This window comes from Pteropus vampyrus, unplaced genomic scaffold (assembly GCF_000151845.1).
Source record: "Pteropus vampyrus isolate Shadow unplaced genomic scaffold, Pvam_2.0 Scaffold894, whole genome shotgun sequence".
NCBI lineage: Eukaryota > Metazoa > Chordata > Mammalia > Chiroptera > Pteropodidae > Pteropus > Pteropus vampyrus.
In genome coordinates, this window is record NW_011889675.1 from 190,032 (window position 1) to 215,187 (window position 25,156).

The 25,156-nt window shown below is 33.7% G+C and overlaps 1 protein-coding gene across 2 annotated transcripts in view; it reads right to left on the minus strand.

The window, feature by feature from the left end:
- The window catches only part of LRCH2 (leucine rich repeats and calponin homology domain containing 2), a 108,815-nt gene that overhangs the window by 41,170 nt on the left and 42,489 nt on the right, over nt 1–25,156 (minus strand). For both annotated transcript variants that reach the window (XM_023526453.1, XM_011386071.1), the window contains exons 6-11: nt 23,203–23,336; nt 18,320–18,407; nt 17,934–18,045; nt 17,633–17,730; nt 17,481–17,539; nt 15,735–15,842 (exon numbers count right to left, since the gene is read on the minus strand). In XM_023526453.1, coding sequence (XP_023382221.1) covers nt 15,735–15,842; nt 17,481–17,539; nt 17,633–17,730; nt 17,934–18,045; nt 18,320–18,407; nt 23,203–23,336 — 599 coding nt within the window. The remainder of the gene's footprint in view (nt 1–15,734; nt 15,843–17,480; nt 17,540–17,632; nt 17,731–17,933; nt 18,046–18,319; nt 18,408–23,202; nt 23,337–25,156) is intronic.

The window sequence follows — 25,156 nt, forward strand, 5'->3', positions numbered from 1 at the left end:
GGTTTATATCACACATATAAGTGATATCATATGACTTTCAACTTTCTCTGTCTATATTATTTCACTTAGCAAGATTATCTCGAGGTCTATCCATGGTGTTGCAAATGTCAGTGTTTCATCTCTTCTTATGGCTGAGTAATATTCCATTTTATACATGTACCACTGCTTCCTTAGTCAATCATCTATCATAGGACACTTCAGTTGTTTCCATGTCCTGGCCACTGTGAATACTGCTGCTATGAACATCGGTGTGCAAATATCTTTTCGGATAAGGGTTTTCAAGACTTTGGGGTAAATACTTAGTAGAGGGATTGCTGGATCATATGGTAGATCAATTCATAGTTTTTTGAAGAAACTCCATACTGATTTCTATAGTGGCTGTACTACCAGTAATGTATGAGAGTTTCTTTTTCTCCGCATCCTCTCCAACATTTGTTATTACTTGTCATGTTGATTGTAGCTATTCTAACAGGTGTGAGATGGTATCTCATTGTGGTTTTGATTTGCATTTCCCTAATAGCTAGCAATGTTGAGCATCTTCTCATAAGTTTGCTGGCCATTTGTATAACCTCTAGGGAGAAGTGTTGGTTCAGGTCTTCTGCCCATTTTTTGAATGGATTGTTTTTTTGTTCTTATTGAGTTGTATGAGTTCTTCGTATATTTTGGATATTAGACCCTTATCGGAGGTGTTGCTTGTAAATATATTTTCCCATTCAGATGGTTGTCTCTTTACCTTGTTGATGATTTCTTTTGCTGAGCAGAGATTTTTAGTTTGATATAGTCCCATTCATTTATTTTTACTTTTAACTTCCTTGCCTTTAAGGTCAAATTCTTAAAATCCTCTTTAAGTCCAAGGTCTTTGAGTTTAGTTCCTATGTTTCCTTCTATGCATTTTGTTGTTTCAGGTCTTATATTCAGGTCCTTAATCCATTTTGAGTTAGTTTTGGTGTGTGGTGATAGAAAACAGTTTAGTTTCATTCTTTTGCAGGTGATTTCCAGTTTTCCCAGTGCCATTTATTGAAGAGGCTTTCCTTTCTTTACTGCATGTTTTTGGCTTTTTATTCAAAAATTATTTCCCCATATAAATATGGGTTTACTTCTGGACTCTCGATTCTGTTCCATTGGTCCGTGTGTATGTTGTTGTGTCGTTTTGATTACTGTCCTTTGTAGTATAATTTGAAGTCGGGCAGAGTGATTCCTCCAGCTTCGTTCTTTTCTCTCAGAATGCCTTTGGCAATTCAGAGTCTTTTCTGCTTCTATACAAACACATGGTTTTTTGTTCTATTTCTTTTAAAAATGCCGACGTAATCTTGATGGGGATTGCATTAAATCTGCATAATACTTTAGGTAATATGGTCATTTTAACTATATTGATCCTTCCAATCCAAGACCAGAGAATCTCTTTCCATTTCTCTGTATCTTCTTTGATTTCTTTTAATAAAGTGTTACAGTTTTCATTATATAGGCCCTTCACATGTTTTGTTAGATTTATTCCTAGGTATTTTATTCCTTTTGTTGCAGTTGCAAAAGGAATTATTTTTTCCACTTCTTTTTCTGACACTTCATTATTAGAGTATAGGGACGCTATGGATTTTTGAACACTGATTTTGTATCCGGAAACTTTACTGTATTTGCTTATTATTTCTAGTAATGTTCTTGTGGAGTTTTTAATGTATTCTATATAGAGAATCACATCATCCGCAAATAGTGACAGTTTGACTTCTTCGTTTCCTATTTGGATGCCTTGTATATCTTTTTCTTGTCTGATTGCACTTGCTAGGAACTCAAATGTTATACTGAATAAGAGTGGTGATAGTGGACAGCCTTGCCTCATTCCTGATCTTGGAAGGTTTTTAGTTGATCACCATTCAGTATGATGTTGGCTGAGGGTTTGTCATATATGGCCTTCATTATGTTAAGGTGCTTTCCTTCGATACTGTTTTTGTTAAGTGTTTTGATCATAAATGGGTGCTGTATCTTGTCAAAGGCTTTTTCTGCATCTATTGATATGATCATATGATTCTTAATTTTTAATTTGTTTATGTGGTATATCAGATTAATCGATTTTCGTACGTCGATCCATCCCTATGCCTCTGGGATGAAGCTCACTTAATCATGGTGTATCATCTTTTTAACATGTTGCTGTGTTCGGTTGGTTAGTATCTTATGTAGGATTTTTGCACCATTTTTGTGTTCATGAGAGATATTGATCTGTAGTTTTCTTTTTTTGTGTTATCTTTACTAGGTTTTGTTATCAGGGTAATATTAGTCTCATAAAATGAGTTAGGAAGTATTGCCTCCTATTTGACTTTTTCGAAGAGGTTGAGGAGAATAGGTATTAAATCTTCTTTGAACGTTTGGCTGAATTCACTGGCGAAGACATTTGGTCCTGAACTTTTACTTTTTAGTAGGTTTTTAATGATTGTTTCAATTTCCAGACTGCTGATTGGTCCATTTAGATTTTCCAGTTCTTCTTGATTTAGTCTAGGAAGGTCGTATCGTTCTAAGTACTGGTACATTTCTTCTAGGTTATTAAAGTTGGTGTTCTATACTTTTTCATAGTATTCTTATATGATCCTTTGTATTTCTGAAGTATCTGTCGTAATTTGCCCTCTTTCATCCCTGATTTTGTTTGTGTTCTTTCTCTTTTCTTTATTGAGACTAGCCAGGGGTCTGTCAATTTTATTAGCCTTCTCAAAGAACCAGTACTTTGTTGCATTTATTTTTACTATATTTTTCTTTTCAATTTCATTTATTTCTGTTCTAATTTTGACTATTCCTTTCCTTCTGCTGACTTTAGGCTTCATTTGTTCTTCCTTTTCTAGTTTTTCAAGATGAAGTGTTAGGTTGCTATTTGGGATCATTCTTGTATTTGGAGATAGGTCCGTAATGATATGAACCTTCTTCTTATGACCGCTTTTGCTGTGCCCCAGAAGTTTTGATACATTGTACTATCATTATCATTCATTTCTATGTATCTCTTGATCTCTTTTTATTTCTTCTCTGACCTTGTTATTCTTCAGTAGCATGTTGTTTAATCTCCATATATTTGTGGTTTTTCCCATTTTCTTTTTACAGTTATTTCTAGTTTCAAAGCATTATGATCAGAGAATATGGTTAGTACGATTTCAACTCTCTTATATTTGTTGAGGCTATCCTTGTCCCAGTATGTGTCCCTCTGGTCCTTCTTGTTTTATGTTATATACTTCATTCAGTTCTGAATATTTGGCGTGTGGTTACCATTATGAATATGAAAAGAGTAATTATATATATACAGTCGTCCATTTTCCTCTGTGTGTGCCTTATCTCCACTCCCCTTTGTGAATTTGGATCTTTAAATTCTCCCCTTTTCAGTCATTGTTATCTCAATTTTTTTCTATATATGCTGAACATTCATTACTATCTTGTTATAACAATTCTCTTATTATTTAAGCTTATAATGCCCTATTCTTAGTAAAGGTTGCATTCTTCTGCTTCTATTTGCCTGATAATCACTTTACTCTTAATTATGTTTTTTTTTTTTTTTTGGTCATTTTGTTTTAGGTGAACTGACCCCTTTCATTTCAGTATTTCCTGTAGTGCAGGCCTCATAGTGGAGAATTCCCTCAATTTTTGTATGTCTGGAAAAGCCTTAATTTTTTCCTTCATATCTAAAAGAGAGCTTAGCTGGATACATTATTCTAGGCTGGTAGTTCATTTCACTTAATAGTTTAAATATTTGATTCCATTCCTTTCTGGCTTGTAAGGTTTGCACTGAGAAGTTCAAGGATAGTCTAATGGCTTTACCTTTATAAGTCACTGTTTTTTTTTCCTCTCTGGCTGCCTTGAGAATTCGGTCTTTGTCACTGATTTCTGATAATTGTAATACAATGTGTCTTGGTGAAGGCCTTTTTAGGTTGAGATAATTGGGTGTTCTGTTGACTTCTTGAATTTCAAGCTCCAGCTCATTCCTTAGCTTTGGGAAATTCTCATCCACTGTTTGTCTGAAAATGCTTTCTAATCCCTGTTCCTTTTCCTCACCTTCGATAATGCCCATTATTCTTATGTTTCCTCTCCTGATAGTATCAGCTGGTTCCTGAATTTCTCTTTCATTATTTTTCATTCTTCGGTTTCTCTCTTCTTCCTTCTGATTTATTTCTAGATTTCTGTCTTCGCTATCACTGATCCTTTCCTCCATTTGGTCGACTCTATTTCCCAAGCTTGCTATTTCATTTTTCAGCTCTTACAGTGTGATTTTTTTTCTCCTGAAGTTTTATATGTTTATTTTGGAGGGCTTCAATCTCCTTGCTAAAAAACTCATTTTGCTCATCTAGTTGTTTTTTTCAATTCCTGAATTTGTTGATATGACTTGTTTCAGAACTCATTCAGTTTTTTCAGAGGTACCATCCTGAATTCTGTCATTTATGTTACATATTTTTATGTCTGTAAGCTTATTTTCTGGAGATTTTTCTCTTTCTTTCTGAGCTGCCTTGTCATCTTCATTGTTCATGGTGTTTAATGGACAATTTTTCTGCCTGTGCATTAATGGAAATGTAGTCTGCTTTTTTTCCAGAAAGATTTATTATATAAAGGTCTCTCTCTACCCTGTTGCAAAGAAAGTGCTTTTCTTGTGGTGTCCAGTAGGTGGCGTCTAAGCCTTTTGGATTCCTACTTTATATAAAGCCTTAACAATGCCTTTTTTTCCCCTTCTAGATGTTTAATCACGCTTGCTATCCTCAGTCTCAGTCCCTGTCAGCGTTAGCGACAGGTTTGGTAGTGTTTGCTCAGATTCACCCGGGGCTCTGCAGTGTTTATTTTGGGAGGATATGGGGAGAGCGGCCTTCAGGGTTGGGGGTTGGGGCCTGTAGCTAAGCCTCAGTTTTGCAATCGTGTTTGGTAAAATCAACTGTTGTTTCTCTGTTATCCCTGTTTCTCTGCCCTCTGCCCTGATGACCAGACCCTGCTGCTGCCACATGCAGCTCACAGCTCTCCCAGGCAGGGCTGTTCAAGGAATTCGCCATACCTTCTCCCCTCCCCTCTTCTCCTACAGGGAGCTCCAGCTGTGAGAGTCACCTTCTTTGTTTCTTCCAGTCCACCACCTGACACACGGGTTTCTGACCTGTGGTAGCTCTTATGCGCAGGTTCCACGCTCAGACGTGCTGTTGTGCAGTTTAGGTGGGTTTTTTGTTGTTGTTGTGTTTTAGATGTTCAGCTTATTGTTGTTTCAAGGGGAGATATCTAAGAACTTCTCTCACTCTGATATGTTTCTCCAAACTCAGGTTCAACAAACCTCTTAAACCATGGGTTCATTCAATTATTTGATTGTATTAGAGGGGGAAAATCACAACCTCATAAGTAGTCAATTTTTTTAAAGCCCATTAGGAATTAATCTTAGGAGAAGATGAGAAAATAGATTTCACAGAAAATGGTGACAGAAAGTTATAGTAGAAGAAAAATGTGAACTGGGCATGAGGACACATTAGCCATAGGGAGAATAAAGACAAGTGATATTTTTTAGTATATTTTTTAATTCTATAAATATAGTAGGCTATGCAAAAAATTTACTAAAGGACTATGAAAAAACTAGTGACCCATAAACCTCAGTTTTTATTGATAAATTTTAATAGCAATTATTTTTTCTAAGCATATTTAAGCAAATGCCAGTATCTATAAATTTTAAACATCTCAAAGTATGATCATGTGATCTATAAACACTTATCATTTTGAGCAAGTCAAGTAACTTTTTATTAGTTATTGATGTTAAATGTACCAACATTATTCTTTTAATTTTCTCAAAACAAAAGACATCTCAGATTTTCTTTTTTTTAGGTTGGACTGAGCAACAACATTCACATCTAAAACAAGCATATGATCACAAGGTTTATAATCCTTTGTCAGCTACTCCTATTAGGTCTTCCCTACAGATACTAATGATCCGCTTTAAAAAATTAATCAATTTCTTTAAGCTAAAAAAAGGCAGATCACTTATTTCTCTCCCCTGCACCATCACTCAAACCTCAAATAATCTTTATTATTTCAAAACTATAAATGTAGTACTCTCAGTACATGAAAATAGTAATAACAGCTAACCCTCAGCAGCACAGAGAACTTTTCCTGTATCACAAATGACTTGCACTGATTTTGTCTCATTCACACAATGTTCTTCTCACTGCCAATAATATGCATTTGGAGAAAGTCTAGCTGGAGCAGGAAATGCTCACTGACCAAGAAACAGATCAAAGTAAATCCGTGACCCTCAAATCATCACACTAATTTAATCAACCATTATACAATTCAATTCTAAGGAGTTTATACATATCCCAAGTAATTAGTAATCTGATGAAAAGCACTCTATACACTATGACATTTAACTGGAAACAATATTTATAACATATCTAATGCCATTTATGTTATTTCTGTATGTCATATTAGCACACATAAATAAAAGAGACACCTAAACAACAATTAAATATAATGACAATATGAGTACATTCTCTTAATTGTATATGTAACTTTACATTTATCTCCTAAATAAATCTTAACATTGTCCCATTATGGACTTCTCCCCATCAAGATGGAAAATGCAGTGCCTGACTCCTCACATGACCACATTAAAATTACAATTAAGTTATAGATCAGCCTGGAGAACATCTGAAGACTAGCTGAACACAATTCCTATAACTAAGAATATAAAGAAGAGATCACATCAAGACTGGTAGGAGGGGCAGAGATGTGAAACAGGCTGGCCCCACACCCACAAATGAGTTGAGAATTGGAACAGGTATCTCAGCTGTGGAGGTCTCCCCAGAGAAGCAAGGGATCCCACACCCATACCAGGCTCCTCAGCCCAGGGTTCGAGTACTGAGAAAAGGAATCTCCACAAAATCTGACTATAAAATTCAGTGAGGATTCCAACTGTGAGGGTGAGTCAGAAGGCATCTGGAAACCCAGGCCTCCCCTTAAAGGGCCTGAGCACAGACTCACTTACCTGCAGGTAATCAAGCAGGCCTGCAGTGGAAGAACAGCAGCAGCTCAGGAACTGCCAGAGCCATACAAGGAATCAAAGAATGAGTTGTTTAGCTTCAGGGTGAGGAACAGAGGAACAGCCGCCATGAACCCTGTGTTGAGCCCTCCTATAGTGCAGCCTATAGACAGGTGCCATCTTGCCTGGTAAAATCCCCTTGATCCACCCTGATGACTCACTTGGTTCCTACCCTACTCAACTCACAAATTGCTGGAGAAATATTCATGGCTAGGCAACCAACCCCACCCTGCCCTTTAGGCAGGAGGCTCTATCAGCAACAATCAACAGGCTTCAGATGGCAGAAAACCAACCACAAACCAAGTTGCAGTGTTTCTTAAACATATATCGAAGGTCTGGAAGTCTACAGGCCTGAAGAGAGTGGCAGACAGACTCAGTGTAATCTGAGACTTCTGCGAGTAGCCACAGGCTCAGCCTTGACAAAAATATGAATCGGCTCTAACCTGGGAAACGCAATTGGCCCCAACATGGAGAGACCTGGAACTCTGCCTCACCAACTCATGTACTACCTGAGGCTCTCTCAGCTTCTGAGCCTCACAGGCAGCCTGCAGGCAGCTGTAGGCCTTGGGTTCCCTAACCCTTTAGCTAAGCTGTCCCAAGACCCGTACTGGTGGCAGCTATCCTCAGTTTACAGCATGGCCTCTCCCACGTACCTGCAGGTCCAGCATAGGCAGCGACCAACCACGGATCGCTTTGTAGCTCCTACCAGGTAGTTCTAGGCAGGTAAAAGGCAGCAGCTGAACTTGGACTGTAGGGGCCCCTTAAACAACACATGTGGAGGCTGACATAAGACCACAATAGAGCACCACCTAATTAGCACCGCAAGCAGCACACCCAAAGGATAATCTCAATAGGCACACAAGCCTGCTGTGGTGAATGCCGCTCTGTGGGGTAAGCCCACACACAGCATCTCATACCCTGCGGGTGTGACAAATCCCCAGACAGTCATCCCATGCACTGATGTACCAACAGCAATCAAGGCTTAACTACAACAGAGCATACACAACCCACAGAAGGGACAATGCTGGAGCACCTGGCATAAGTGATCAGGAAAACTGTGTCACTGGGTCATACAGGGCATTTACCACATAAGGCTGTGAGGCCAAGCCTGGCAGACATAGCAAATCTACCTAACACACAGAAATGAACACAGAAAGGTGACTAAAATGAGAAAACAAAGAAACATGCCCCAAATGAGAAGAGCAGGAAAAAACTCCAGAAAAAGAACTAAATAAAATGGAGATACGGAGTTCAAAATACTGGTTATAAGAATGCTCAATGAACAAAGGGGAAAGATAGATGATCTCAGTGAGAACTTCAAAAGAGACAGTAAACATAAAAAATAAAAATAAAAAAATAAAAAAAGTCAGAAATGAAAACTATAATAACTGAAATGCGAATACATTAGAGGGAATCAACAGATTAGATGAAGCAGAGGATTGAATAAGTGATTAAGAAGATAATGGACCAAAAAACAAATAATTAGAACAGCAACGAGAAAAAACAAAAAACAAAAAAATGAGGATGGTTCAAGGGGCTTTTGGTACAACATCAAGTGTAACAACATTCACATCACAGGGGCACCAGAAAGAGGAGAGAGCAAGAAACTGAAAACCCATTTGAAGAAATAATGACAGAAAACTTCCCTAACCTGGTGATGGAAATAGACATACAACCCCAGGAAGTTTAGAGAATACCTAACAAGATGAACACAAAGAGGCCCACACCAAGACATATCATAATTAAAATGCCAAAGGTTAAATTCAAAGAGAGGATTTTAAAAGCAGCAAAAGAAAAGCAGTTAGTTACCTACAAGGAAGCTCCTAGAGGACTGTCTACTGATTTCTCCACAGAAACACTGCAAGCCAGAAGGGACTGGCAGAAAATTTTCAAAGTGATGAAAAAGCAAGAACCTATAACTAAGATTACTCTACACAGCAAAGCTATCATTTAGAATCAAAGGACAGAAACAGAGCTTCCCAGATAAGAAAAAGTTAAAGGGGTTCATCATCACCAAGCCAGTATTACAGGAAATGTTGGAGGGACTTCTTTAAGAAGAAAAAAAAAAAATAAGAATCAAAGATATAAATCATAAAATGGCAATAACTATTATCTATCAAAAATTATGTCAAAAGAAAAAGGATTAAATGCTCCAATCAAGACAGAGTGGCTGAATGGATAAGAAAAGACCCTTACGTATGTTGCCTACAAGTTACTCACTTCAGATCAAACACACACACATACACACATCTGAAAAGATATTTGCACACCAATGTTCATAGCAGCATTATGCACAATGGCCATGACATGGAAGCAACCGAAGTGTCCTACGATAGATGATTGGCTAAAGAAGCTATGGTACACATATACAGTGGAATATTTCTCAGCCATAAGCAAAGGTGAAATACTGCTATTTGCGACAACATGCATGGACCTCAAGCGAAATAAGTCAGATAAAAAAAGTTGAAAATCACATGATATTAGTTATATGTGGGATATAAACCTAAAAGCGACAAATGAAAAGGACAAACAAACAGAGATTCATGGACATGGACTATAGACTAGTGGTTACCAGAGGGTAGGGAGTGGGGGAAGAGGGGGAGGTAGACGGTTAAAAGGGATCAAATATAGGGGAGTAGGGGGAGGGTGAAGTGGGTAAAGGGAATCAAATATATGATAGCTGAAGGAAACTGGATCTTGAGTAGTAAGTACACAGTAGAATATACAGATATCTAATTATAATGTACACCTGAAAATTATATAATTGCATTAACCAATGTTATCCCTTAATAAACTTAATTTAAAAAAAAACACATATACAATGAAAATAAAGGGCTGAAAATATATTTCTTGAAAATGGTAATGAAAAAAAAACTGGGGTAGCAATATTCATATCAGACAAAATGGATGTTAAAACAAAGGCTATAACAAGACAAAAAGAAGATCCAGTAATCCCACTTCTGGGTATTTATCCAAAGAAACCCAAAAACACTACTTTGAAGGAACATGTGAATCCATATGTCTATTGCAACATTATTTATAATAGTCAAGATATGGAGGCAGCCTGGCTGCCCATCAGTGGATGAATGGATAAAGAAAAGGTGGTACATATTTAAAATGGAATATTACTCAGCCATAAATAATTAAATAAATGTAATATTGCCATCTGCAACAATATAGATGGACCTAGAGGGTATTGTGCTGAGTGTGGTAAATCAGAGAAAGACAAATGTCACTGAGTTTACTTATATGTGGAATAAAAGGAACAAAATAAACATACAAAAGATAAACAAACTCATAGATACAGTGAACATTTTGAAGGTTGTCAGATGGAAGGCAGGTTGAGGGGGTGTGGGAAAGGGGGAAGGGATTAAGTAGTACAAAATGGTAGTTATAAAATAGTCATGGGATTGTAAAGTATAGCATAAGAAATATAGTCAATAATATTGTAATAACTATGTATGTTGCCAGAGGGATATGAGATTTATCAGGATTATCAATTTGTAATTTATATTAATGCCTAATTCCTATGTCACCCACTTAAAACTAATATAATGTTGTATACCAAATAAAATTTAAAACTAAAAACTTTTTAAAAAATGAGTAAAGTATACTTGCTAAAATAGAGTTTCAATAATTTTAAAAAAATTATTGACTTTCCATCATATATACTTCCTAAAATAATGCATATTTACATTATAACTCCGAATCATTTAGAAACTAAGGGAAAGTGAAGGAGAACTGAAATGAAGTGAATACCCTTGAAAGGCCACTTTGGGTTGGGAATAAGAGAACTGGTAGTTACAGCGAAAGACTAGGAACAATCAGTCTCTAAATTAATTTTACCTCCCTTCTCTCTGAATTTCTTAAGTCATTGTTTATAAGCTGTCAAATTATACTGTTGAAGTAATTTGTATAAAAAATGCACTGAAAGCATAAAAAATGAGTAAAGTTTAAGGGACATGTGGGAAAGCATCAGGCATAACAACATTCAAATCATTGGGTATGAAAAGGAGATGAGAGAGAGCAAGGAATTGAAAATCTATTTGAAGAAATAATGATGGAAAACTTTCCTAACTTAATGAAGGATATAGAAAAGTTCAAGAAGTGGAGAGAGTCCCAAACGAGATGAATCCAAACAGGCCCACACTAAGACACAACATAATTAAAAATAATTAAAATAAGAAAGGTTAAAGACAAAGAGAGAATCCTAAAAGCAGCAAAAGAAAGGCAGCTAGTTACTTACAAGAGAGCTCTCATAAGACTGTCAGCTGATTTCTCAACAGAAACTTTGCACGCCAGAAAAGAACTGAAATAAAATATTCAAAGTGATAAAAAGCAAGAACCTACAACCAAGTAACTCTACTCAGCAAGACTATCAAATAAAATTGCAAGACAGATAAAGAGCTAAGAGTCCATCACCGCCAAATGCTAAAGGGAGTTTCTTGAGAAGAAAAAAACAAAACAAATATGAATAATAAAATGGCACTAACTATGTACCAATCAATAATCACTTTAAATATAAATGGATTAAGTGCAACAATCAAAAGACATAGGGTACCTGATTAAAAAACCAAGACCCATACATATGTGCTCTACAAGAGACCCCCTTCAGATCAAATAACATACACAGACTAGAATGAAGGGATGGAAAAAGATATTTCATGCAAATGGAAATGAAAAAAAACAGCTGGGGTAGCAATACTTATATAAGACAAAATAGAATTTAAAGCAAAGGCTATAATAAGAGACAAAGAAGTAAATTATATAATGATAAAAGGATCAATACAATAAGAGGGTATAACTCCAGTTATGCACACAACGTGGGAACATCTAAATATATAAAGCAAATACTGATAGATATAAAGAAAGAGATTGACAGTAAAACAGTCATAGTAGGAAATTTTATCACCCCATTGATACCAGTGGACAGATATTACAGACAAAATTAATAAGGAAAGAGCAGCCGTAAATGACAGACTAGATCAGATGGATTTAATAGATATTTTTAGAGCATTTCACTCAAGAGCAGCAGAATATACATTCTTCTCAAGTGCACATGGAACATATTCCAAAACAGATCACATGTTGGGCCTCAAAACAAGTGTAAATAAATTTAAGAAGATAGAAATCATATCAAGCATCTTCTCCAACCACAACGGTATGAAATTAGAATTCAAATACAAAAATAAAAATGGAAAAAAACACAAACATATGGAGGCTTAATAGCATGCTATTAAACAATGAACTATGAAATCATGGAAGAAATCAAACGATAATTAGAGATAAAAGAAAATCAAAACACAGTTACTCAAAATCTATAGGACTCAGCAAAAGCAGTCCTAAGAGGGAAAGTCATAGCAATACAGGCCTATTTCAAGAAACAAGAAAAATCTCAAATAAATAATCTAACCTTACATTTAAAAGAACTAGGAAAACAACATCAAACAAAACTTAAAGTGAGTAGAAGGAAGGAAATAATAAAGATCAGAGCAAAAATAAACAAAATAGAGTCTAGAAAAGCAATATAAAAGATCAGTGAAACCAATAGCTGGTTTGTTGAAAAGATAAACAAAATTAATAAATCTTTCAACCGATTCATCAAGGAAAAAAGAGAGAGGACTCAAATAACATCAAAAATGAAAGAGTAGAAGTAACAATGACTCCACAGAAATATGAAGGATCATAAGAAAATACTATAGCAATTATATGCCAACAAATTGGACAATCTAGAAGAAATGGATATATTCCTAGAAACATACATTCTACAAAGACTGAATCTAGAAGAAACAGAAAATCCGAACCAGTCAATTACCACCAACAAAATCGAATCAGTAATCAAAAAGCTCCCCCAAAACAAAAGTCCTTTACCATATGGCTTCATAGGTGAATTTTACCAAACATTCAAAAAGAATTAACACCTATTCTTCTCAACCTATCCAAAGAAATTCTAGATAAGGGAAGGTTCTTGAAGTTGTTTTATGAGGTCACCATCACCCTGATTCCAAAACCAAACAAAGATAATACAAAAAGAAAAAAGAAAAGAAAACTATAGGCCAATATCTCCTGTGAACATTGATGCAAAAATCCTCAACAAAATATTAGCAAACCAAATTCAACAAGGCATTAAAAAGATCATATACCATGATCAAATTAGATTTATTCCTAGGATGCAAGGTTGGTATATCATTTGTTAGATATATACCACATTAACAAATTGAAAGGTAAATATCATTTGATCATATCAATAGATGCAACAAAAGCTTCTGACAAAATCTAGCATCAATTTATGACAAAATCTCCCAACAAAGTGGAAATAGAGGGAACATTCCTCAATATAGTAAAGGCCACATATGACAAACCTGCAGCTATCATCATCCTCGACAAGAAAAAGCTAAAAGCGTTTTTCCTTAAAAGCAGAAGCAAGACAAGGATGTCCAATTTCACCACTTTTATTCAACATAGTACTGGAAACTTTAGCCACAACAATCAGATAAGAAAAAAAAAAAAAAGGAATCCTAACTGGAAAGGAAGAAGTAAAACTGTCATTATTTGCAGATGACATGATACTGTATAGAGAGAACTCTAAAGAGTCCACCAAAAAACTGTTAGAACTGATCAATGAATTCAGTAAAGTATCAAGATACAAAATATTCAGAAATTGGTTGCATTGCTATATACCAATAACGAACTATCAGAGAAATTTAAAAACAATTTCATTTACAATTGCATCAAAATAAAACATTTAGTAATAAATTTAACCAAGGAGGTAAAACACCTGTACTCAGAAAATTATGTCATTGAAGAAAGAAACTGAAGATACAAATAAATGGAAGCATATACCATGTTCATGGATAGAAATAATTAACATGGTTAAAATGTCCATACTACCTACTACCTAAAGCAATCTGTAGATTCAATGCAAGCTTTATCAAAATACCAATGGCATTTTTCACAGAAACAGAACAAATAATCCAAAAATTTATATGGAACCATAAAAGACTCTGAGTAGATATGATAATGTTGAGAAAGAAGAATAAGTTGGAGTTATCATGCTACCTGATATCAAACGATACTACAAGGCTATAGTAATCAAAACAGCATGGTTCTAGTATAAAAACAGATGTATAGATCAATGGAACAAAATAGAGAGCCCAGAAATAAATCCATGCCTATATGAACATTTAATCTACAACAAAGGAGGCAAGAATATACAGTGGAATAAAGACAGTCTAGTCAATAAGTGGTGCTAGGAAAATTGGACAGATATATGCAAAAAAAATGAAACCAGACCCCCTTCTTATATTAAATAAACGAATAAACTCAAAATGAATTAAAGACTTAAATGTAAGACCTGAAAACATAAAACTCCTAGAAAACACAGGTAGCAAACTCTCTGATACTGTTCTTAGTAATATTTCTTCTGTTATATCTCCTCGGTCAAGGGAAACAAAATAAAAAGTAAGCAAATGGGATTCCATCGAACTAAAAAGTTTTTGCATAGCAAAGGAAACCAGCAAAGTGAAAAGACAACCTACTGAACGGGAGAAGATATTTGCCTATGATACATCTAATAAGGGGTTAATATCCAAAATTTAATAAAGAACTCATGGAACTTAACATCAAAAACAAACAAACAAACAAACAATCCAATAAAAAAAATGAGTAGAAGACCTGAATAGGCATTTCTCCAAAGAGGACTTATAGATGGCCAATAGACATGAAAAATTGCTCAATGTCACTAATCATCAGTGAAATGCAAATGAAAACCACAATGAGATATCACCTCACACTTGTCAGAATAGCCATCATCAATAAATCAAAAAAGAACAAGTGTTGGCGAGGATGTGGAGAAAAGGGATCCCTTGTGCTCTGTTGGTAGGATTGCAAACTGGTATAGCTGCTATGGGAAACCATCCAGAGGTTCTTCAAAAAATTAAAATAAAACTACATTTTGACCCAGTAATTTCACTTCTGGGTATTTGTCCAAAGAAAACCAAAACACTAATTCAAAAGGATATACACACCCCTATATTCACGGCAGAGTTATTTATAATAGCCAAGATATGAAAGCAACCTAAATGCCCATCAACAGACAACTGGATAAAGAAGTAATGGTATACATACACAATGGAATATTACTCAGCCATAAAAAATGAAATCTTACAATTTGCAACAACATAGTAGGACCTAGAGAGTATTATGCTAAGTGAAATAAGAAAGAGAAAGATAAATACCATATGATTTCACTTAAATGTGGAATCTAAGGAACAAAATAAATGAATAAACAAAATGAAAACAGACTCATAGATACGGAGAACAAACTAGTGATTGCCAGAGGGGAGAGGGGTTTAGGGCTGGGTAAAAAAAGTGAAAGGATCAAGAAGTACAAATTGGTAGTTACAAAATAGTCACAGGAATGTAAATTACAGCATAGAGAATATAAATATTGCAATAACTATATATAGTGCCAGAAGGAGACTAGGCAAATTGAGGGGATCACTTTATAAATTATATAAATGTATAACCACTATGCTGCATACCTGAAACTAACATAATATTGAATGTAAACTTTAGTTGAAAAACAAAAATAAAAAAAAAAAGTCCTATTGTTTACTGGAAACTTCATATACTTCATTTGATAAACTTTCAATCATCTGATTAATGATTATAAAATTTGCCTATTTAAATCTCTTTACTGAAAAAAAAATACCTGTTCTTTTGCTCTTGCTGCAATAACTGAATGGCTATTTTCCTCAAATCAGTTACTTCCTTCAAATCATCATCCTCTTCCTCTGCAAGTAACTGTTCTTTCCCAAGTCTGAAAGGTGACACAAACATGGTTATCCAAAATGTAAGGCAGAAGATATTTTATGCCAGCTTGGAGATGTAGAAACCATTTTTCGTTTTTAATACCATGTGAAAGCTAAAATCTTAGTGTCGTATTTAAAACACAGAAATAAGAAATAAGGAATATTTAAGGAAAAGAATAACATTTATTCTCTCTATTCATACTGGTTACATTAACATAAGTAATGACTAACAAAGTGAACTGTAGTATTACCATTTTGTAATTTCTGAAATGTATAATGGCCATATCATTTAACAATGGATACTCCCTAGTCTTGAATATAATAAGACCTGCAGAGTTCTATATGGCCTGTCTTTATAAATAAATATAAGATGTTATCAAAATTACATTTTATTAAACCACCCTACCTTTATCGGTTTATCTATTTTGATCTTAAAATTTCTATGTAAAATGTTTAAGTAGAGGAAATGCAAAATAGGTTCAGATAAGATTGGCAAATTTGCCCAACAATACTCGTTAAAACATATAAATTTCTAATTCACAGATTCAAAGAAATTTTAAAATAAATTGTTCTCTAAACTCAAGTAATTTTATCTCAAAAATATTTAATTTAAAAAACAGTATCAAACCCTAATACCTTGTATCTTTACTGTATCTTTTTGCATGCTACTGGTGACTATCAAGTTTAGGCAACTGTCCTCATGAGGTGAGAAAGTAAAGGAATGAAATATAAAGAATACAAGATAAAGCAATGTATCTCCTAATGAGGCACCAGATATGATTAATTACTGCTTAAAAAGTCACCATTGAGGTCATTTGGAAAAGGCACATATAATAGAGAAAAGAGAAAAGCTTGGGGATCAGAGAGAGCTAGGCTCCTACCCTAAGTTCTACAGGGCACTGGTTAAGTAGTTTTCAGCAAGAAATTTTAGAGTCTCATCTATAAAAATGGGGACAATATCTACTCTGCAGAATTCAGTGAAGGTTAAATAAGAAACATGCAAAGCACTTAGCACAGATCCTGGTACATGGTAGATATTCAACAAATGCTCCTCCCTTTCTTCCTGCAGCTATGAAGCAACTTGAAGGAGTGACTGAAATGTCATATTCCATCACTTCATAAGATAAATGATACAGAAAAGATCCAAAGTACAATTATTTTAATAAAATACGAAAGTAAATACCCTTTAAAATTACCATAATCAGTTTGATGAAATGAAAAGTATATTTTCTCAACAAAAGAGGTAGACTAGGAGTCAGAACACCTGAGTTGCAAAGATTTGAAACGCCGGGTCTCAGTTTCCTTATTGGTCAATACCATCTATTTTAAAGAGTTGTAAATAGCTGAAATGAAGCAACGTATGTGAAGGTACAGTCCTCCTCAGTGATAATAATAGAAGACATTATTATTACACTTCTAGGAGAAAAGCAGTATAAATATGACACTCAAATTTAAATGTCTACTATAATTTTCAGTTTAATTGAAGAATACAAGCAGATGAAGTATTTACAAATTAACTATCTCAACATAACAGGTAAATAAAAGAAAAAAATATATTATTTAAAGTACTCTTTCAAATAGGAATATCTAATGAATATTTCAAATATTTATTGGTAACATTTCAATTTGAGAATTCACATGTTTACCTTTTTTCATCTCCCAATTCTTCATTTTTCTGAAAATTTTCAGGATCTTTTTCTTTTCCCTTATATAAAAGAAAGTTATTTTAAATTATATGGTCCATTTTTATGAGATCAAGCAGAAAATGTTATTAATATTGTTTCAAAATTTTCTTTACCTTAAAGAAAGAGACAAAGGATCCAATAGGTGCATCTCCTTGTTCGGGAACTGCTATATCTTCTGTGCTTGGGTCAATAAAATCATACGCCTCCTGGTCTAAGTATAGATTAATGTTAAGTAAAAAATATGAATAGTAAACAGTGTGCTCTGACACTGCAGTTCTTAGAATAAAAGTTTATTTTCTCAATAAAAGAGGTGGCAATAGATAATATAATTTTCAAAACCTATTTTTAATAAAAGATCCATTTTTAATAAAGACTATGTACATGAATTAAAAATAGCAGACACTACATGAATACCTTTCTGAGAATCAGGTTTACTTCCCGTTGTGTGACTGTCATTTTTTGAGGTCTGCTCTCTATTTGATTCTGAGACTTGAGAGTGAAGGCTGACTGTATCATCATCTGATGGCTAAGAGAAATAAGCCCAAATACATATGAGGCATTTTAAACATGTAATTACAGATTAAGTTGCTTTAATTTAACATACGAAGTGTGGAACATTTGCTTTACATCTCTTGTTTTCAAACCAAAAATTAATATGTTAAGGTTTACTGTCCTGTTTTAATTTGAAGTCATAGAATGCAATGATGATTATATTTTTAAGCAAAATAAATCAAGTATGTGCAAGTATCTATTTCAAAGTTTTAATAAAATAAAATAGATCAACATTAAAATATACTCACTTCTGTTGTAGATAATCGTTTCTCTCCATTATCACTTCCAATTCCAGAGTCAGGGCCATGAGTTTTACTTGGATAAAAATCTTCCATACTATGGAAACAGAAATTCTAAGGACAATTAGGGTTTTCTTCTTAAATAGATAACACAGACTCGACCTGAAATTTCCCTAGATAATAAAGAATGTATACCTCTGATGTCTATCATCCTAAGGACATAAGTGAAAAAATATCAGGCATCTTCCTACGAAACACTTGAAGGGAACCAAAGTTTTGCCACCCTGAACCTGCCTTTTGGGGATATTGATTTTAAGCTGTTTATTAAGAAACAACACTTAGAAAGAACCTTTGACCCTCCCTCACCTTTCTGCCCAAGAGATTCATACAGAAAAACCTGCTTCAGGAAAAAAATCTTAGGATGTTCGCCTTAGCTTAATTTGAATTAAGTATGGTAAATAGCAGGGCTTCCGGCAGGGGGCTTTAAGCAAGATATCCGTGTCCCATTGTTTCTGAGTTGCCTAGCAGGAATTTGCCTGCCACTTGTGTTCCATTCTTCCTCAACTATCTGTAAACTGCCATTCTCACTTCTGAAATCTAAGACCTCATCCCCTCTCCTTTTCTCAAAAATGTCATATATACCCATGTTGCCTCACTATCTTTGGAATTTTTATGCATATGAAATTCCCCATGCACATGTATTAAAATTTTGATTTTTCTCCTGTTAATCTGTCTCTGTTACTTTATTAGCCCAGCTAGAAGAATGTAGAAGGTGAGAGGAAAAGTATTAATTTTTAGCTCCCACAACTTTATTCATGTCTCTCTTGAAATATTTTTCCTTCATGTGCTCTGTTGTAAAGTGTCAATTTTTGATAGCCTATTATTTCTCCTGAGAGATTCAGAAAAGCAGATAGCCCTGCTAGAAAATCATCTTGATAAAAGACCTTTCTGTTTTGGTTTTTTTTTTTTTTCATTAGTTTAACGAATTTCATCATGGAATGCTGAAACATTTTTAACTTTAATTCATACAGTGTCTTTTTCATATACTTTAGCTTTATTAATAACACCCATTTAATAATTAAGAAAAGAGAAAACGAAAAAAAATGTCTGCAAAGAATCGAATAAACACTTGTTCTGGGGTGAGGTCAGAGCTGTCCTTGCAAATTTCTGAATTACACAGTATGCCACCCAGGTTGCAAAGTATTTTTCACTTTAATTTGCAAATTTACCATACACACATCTATTATGTGCCAGGAATTGGGCTAAATACTTTAAAGACCATACCTCATACATTCCTTGTGAAAACTGTAGCAGGTTGTTGTTTTCTCGGTTTACAGATAAGGAAACTGAGGCCAGGAAGGGGTTGAACAATTTACTCAATGACATGCAACTTGAAAATGACGGTCTAAACTTGTTCCCAAGATTATCTAGCATGAAAGTCCCTCATCTTAATCACTATTCTATATTGCCTCCCCGAATAATGATTTTTACTTTTTTCTGGAGTATATCAATAAACTTAGGGAAGCAATTACCAAGTGTCAGGTACTATGCAGAATGCCTGAGCTGAGGAGATGAATTAAAAATGTTTGACCTCAAAGGGCTTTCAGTCCAGAAGGGAAATGCGTATGTTTATAAGTTTTGAAGACTATAAATATATAAATATAAAAATAAATTGCTGTGAGAAAAGAGAGATTAACTAACTCTCCCTAGTTAGGTTAGGAGAGGCTTCACCCAAGTAAATGGCATTTGAGCTTAGTCTTGAAGGATGAAAATGAGGCAATAATTGCTAGCATTTATTGAGTGTCTACACTGCATTAGATACCATGCCAGGTGCACCTCATATTTTACTTATAATCCTTACATTCTGCAATTTATGCATTATTTCTTTTTACAAATGAGGATAATAAAGCTTATAAGTTAACTTCCCAAAGAGAAAATCATGACATTTACTGAATATCATCCATTAAGTAGTTGCCAAGCACACATTTAACTCACAACGAGCTTATTAAGTGGGTATTGTTAACATTTTAAATTTAAAAAAAATGAAGAAATTAAATAATTTACACAGGCTGCAGAGAAATTAAGAGGTTAAACCATGATTAGAACCAAAAACCATGTGACTCCACTGCGCAATAATACTATGTACTATAGTAAAATATCTCTGTGTATTTCTAACAGACGACAATGATGATAAGTTATTTGTTGAGGAATTATTATGGGTATGCCATTGTGTTAAGTACTCTATATACATCATTTCATTTAATCCTGACATCAACCAAATGATTATTTTCCTTTCTACATATAAAACCGAGGACCAAAAAAGAAAACTGAGGGTCAGAGACATTATGACACAAGGACATACAGTTATTGAGAGTCGGAGAAGGGCTTCGCAGGCATGTTATGTCTGACTTCAACAGCTGATATACTTAACTACTATAATGCCTATCTAAATAGAATGAAGAGTTTACAAAATAGTCAAGGCTTGGAAGGGTATTCCAGGTAGTAAAAACCATATTCCCAAGGGCATGAGTGTGAAAGTAAAAAGTGCATACAAGAATTTTCTAGGTAGTTTAATATAAGCTGAGTGGGAGACTAGCACACCCAAGAGCCAACTCATAAGTAAACTCTATTGACTTGCACTGTCTGATATAGTAGCCACTAGCCATATATGGCTATTGAGCACTTGAAATGTGGCTAGTGTAAATTGAGATGTATTGTAAATATAAAATACTCACCAATTGCAAAGATTTAATAAGAAGAAAAAGAATATACAATAACTTTTTTATATTTAATTAATGCTGAAATGATATTTTGGATATACTGGGTTAAATAACATGTTATTAAAATTAATTTCACTTGTTTCTTTTTCAGTTTTTAAAACTGATATATAAAAAAATTTTTAATTCCATATGTGGCTCAAATTAGATTTCAATTGGATGGCACTGCTAGAGATCATCTCCAAAATATATCTGTTCTGTCCACTCATTTTCATCTCTACTGCAACCACCCTATTCGAGACCCCTTGATCTCTTGGTAGTACTGCAACAACCTAACTAGTCCCTGTGCTTCTATCTATTCTCCCTAAAACAGTCAAAATAGTTTTTTTTTTTTAACATAAATCAGATCATGTATTTCCCTTGCTTGTGACTATCCAATGACTTCCTACTATACTTTAAATACAATTCAAACTCTCTACCACGACCTCTAAAGCCCCCATGTGACATGAGCCCTCACTAACTAAAATCAACTTGTACCACTCTACCCATCAGTCACTCTGCTCCAACCATGCTGGCCTCCTTTCAGCTTTTTTTTAACATACCAAGTTTCTTCTTAACTTAAGGCCTTTGCACATGTCATTCTTTCTGCCTAAAATGCTCTTACCCTTGCTCTTCACACAGCTACCTTTTCTCCTTTAAAGTCTTGCTTAAAACCTCTCCTTCTCAAGGAGAAATTCCCTAACTTTACTGCTGAAATGTGTTCATTTCATTCACAGGACTCGCCACAATTTGAAATTATGTGTGTGCATATTATAGTTCCTTGCTTTGTTTATTGACTGACTCCTTCATTAGACTGAGTTACATAAAGGCTGAAACCAATTTGTATGTCATTCGATAAAACATACCCTGAATCTACCAGTAGTCACCCAACTGATATCTATAAAATAAATTAATGACTAAAATAATGAATGTTGTTATTGAAGTAATTCATTTTTAAATAAATATAAAACAAACTAATAGAGATTAGAATATGAATATGTCCAATTTTTATAGAATTGTTTGGTCTATCATTCATAATATTAAACAAAATAATCTTTAGTAACTAAATTTAATGTTTAGATATTTAATTCTTCTTAGGCAACAGAAATATTCAAGAAGAAGATCTATTTGGGAATTCTAGAACTTGCACTGATAATAATTCTTAATATACTGCCATTCCAAGTAGTCTATACTTTGTCATAAATATAATGACAAACTTTTAAGTATTTTAGGCAGGGGTATAGTATTCCTTCCTGTAGTTTCACTCCATTCTAATTTACCCATAATACTGGATGGAATTATGTCTTCATAAAATCAGACCAATCAATATCTTGAAATGATGAATTAAAAACAATATCAAATCTACCATTTCAAAATCTCATGAGGGGGAAAATATCAATATCATACAGAACATCAATGATAAATCATCTTTGATCTAGACATAAGTAATATAAAGAATACGAAGGAAGAAAGTACCCCAAAATATCTTACTCTTCCACTAAACTCAGTTCAAAGTCAAATTCTACTTATTACCAATGTACAATACAGTGATCATAGGGGTAAATTAACAGTTGTCAAGTGCTAAGAAATTAGTGCTTCTGTGCTATATAATGTCAAATGTTTACATTTTACCACTAAAGAATTAATAATTTGTGAGAAAATTCCAAATTGATTCTAGTATCCCAGAAATTTATTCTATGATGACGATATTTTACTTCAGCCAATTATTGATTTTAACACTGAGTCAATCAGCCTTAAACATAGTACACTCAAGATTAATAAATATTTCTTCCATTTAAATTTTTTTAAATTTTATTAAATTTATTGGGGTGACATTGGTTAATAAAATTATATAGGTTTCAAGTGTACAATTCTTTAATATATCATCTGTATATTGCATTGTGTGTTCACCACCCAAAGTCAAATCTCCTTCCATCACCATATATTTGACCCCTTTTACCCTTTTCTACCTCTCACCCTTCCCCCGTTCCCTCTGGTAGCCACTAAACTGCTGTCTGTGTCTATGAGTTTTCTTTTGTTTGTCTTGTTTGTTGTTCTCAGTTGTGGGAAATAAATATCTTTTATATAGAGAAAAGATACCAAACATGAAATGAGACTGTAAGAATATTATATTACCTGTCTGTGAGAGGCTGGGAGGGCATTCTTTTACTCAGTGATGGAAGATCCAAGGAATCTGGTTTCTTATCCATTCTACAACATGCTTGGATATTTAAGTACTTAAATATGTGTACTTTACCCTTTAAACATATCTGTCAATAAATAATAAATGTTCAATTATATAGGTCCAAATATAAATGTCATCTAACAATTTATTTATACATCTTAATAATCTCAAATTATGTTCAGACATCACAATCATGATAGATATTTTGCATATTTAAATAATTTGTACTTCTGACACTAGGTAAAAAAACCTGACAACACCAATACTAACTAGAATTCTACTGATGTTTTTGTTCTTATTAGAAAAAATAAGTTAATTTGTCTGTATTTCACTGAAGTTTTCTTGTTAAAAGCACAATGTACAAAACTACTAAACAATATAAAATTTATAATTCATGAACGTTACCTTTATTAGAAAACAGTGAAAAGAAATATATTCATCATAGTAGTGAGAACAGAAAAAAATATCCAAAATATTGGATATTTAATCTCATCAGAACCACTAAGTTGTTTGGTCTAAACACAGGAAAAATGCTAATCAAAAGAATTTAAATATAGGAAAAATGTATTTGTTGAAAGGTGTGAATGATAGGCCAATTAGAATAAAATAATTTTTAAATGGTCAATTCAACTAAGATGCTATCCTATAAAGTTATTTTCATTGATGATAGAGAAGAGAAATAATGAAAGGTGAAATACTATGTGAAAGAAGTATATAAAAAATGACAGTAAATGAGTGATAAGAAAGTGGTAAGTCAGTTTTACAAAGGTTAACTACAGTCACTATGAGGGATATCAAATAAATATTTTTCAAAACTTATATTTAAAATATTTTGTTTTATGGGCTCATGTAACCTAGCAACACATGTAAAAATAATTAACAAATAAAAAAAAACAGTAAAAATAAAGCACATTAAGAAGTAATTATCATTCAAGGTATAAAGGAATAATGTTTCTTATATAATCCTAATAGATACCGGATCTGATTTGACCACTGAAATTTTTCATTTAAAAGTTAAATTAAATTTTTGGAACTATTAGAATTTAAATATTACCAATTAAAAGGTATCACATTACCTATTACCTGTCCAAACTAAAAAAAAAATATATATATATATATCTTTCATTACTAAATTAAATGCTGATGAATTATTTTCTTTTCTAAATTTAATTTTTCATAGTAATTCATGTAGTTTTAAAAGTCATAGAGAATTATAAAACTGATAACAAAAATTAATCCCCCTTTCTACCCCTTTCAATCTCAAAGACCCAGTCTCTCATTCAATTATTTTAGTCAGTTTTCTGCTATTAACCTTCATATTTATAAATGATATGGTTCTATTGCTATTTTTTTGAAGTATAGATTTTATTTACTGAGGTCTTACTACCACTTTTACATATCAATAATACTACCACTACTACCATCCTCTGATCCCCAACCTTCATAAACTCACATAAACATATTTCTGCCACCTCTTTAGAAGCAAAGCATAGTGGTTAGATCATAAACTCTGGAGTCAGACTGCCTTGGTTTAAAACTGGGCTTTACCACACGCAAGCCATGTGACCTTGGACAAGTCACTTAACTTCTATGCCTCTGCTTCCTTATATATAAAATGAGGTATAATGACAGTACCTGTTTTAAAGAGTTGCTATAAGAAATGAGTTGCTATAATGCATGTAAAGCATTTTCAACAGTGCCTGGAACACAGAAAATGCCATATAAATCTTTACCATTATTATAACTACGTCACAGTTTTTCATTAACTCAAAATCTAGTATTTACAATATTATGACTGAGAAAATATTCACAGATGACCCACATAGGTTAAAGAACATTTCCTTTCTCCTCTAATTTTTTGTTTTATCTAAAGTAACTAATTACCCCATTTTTTCCTTTGCATAA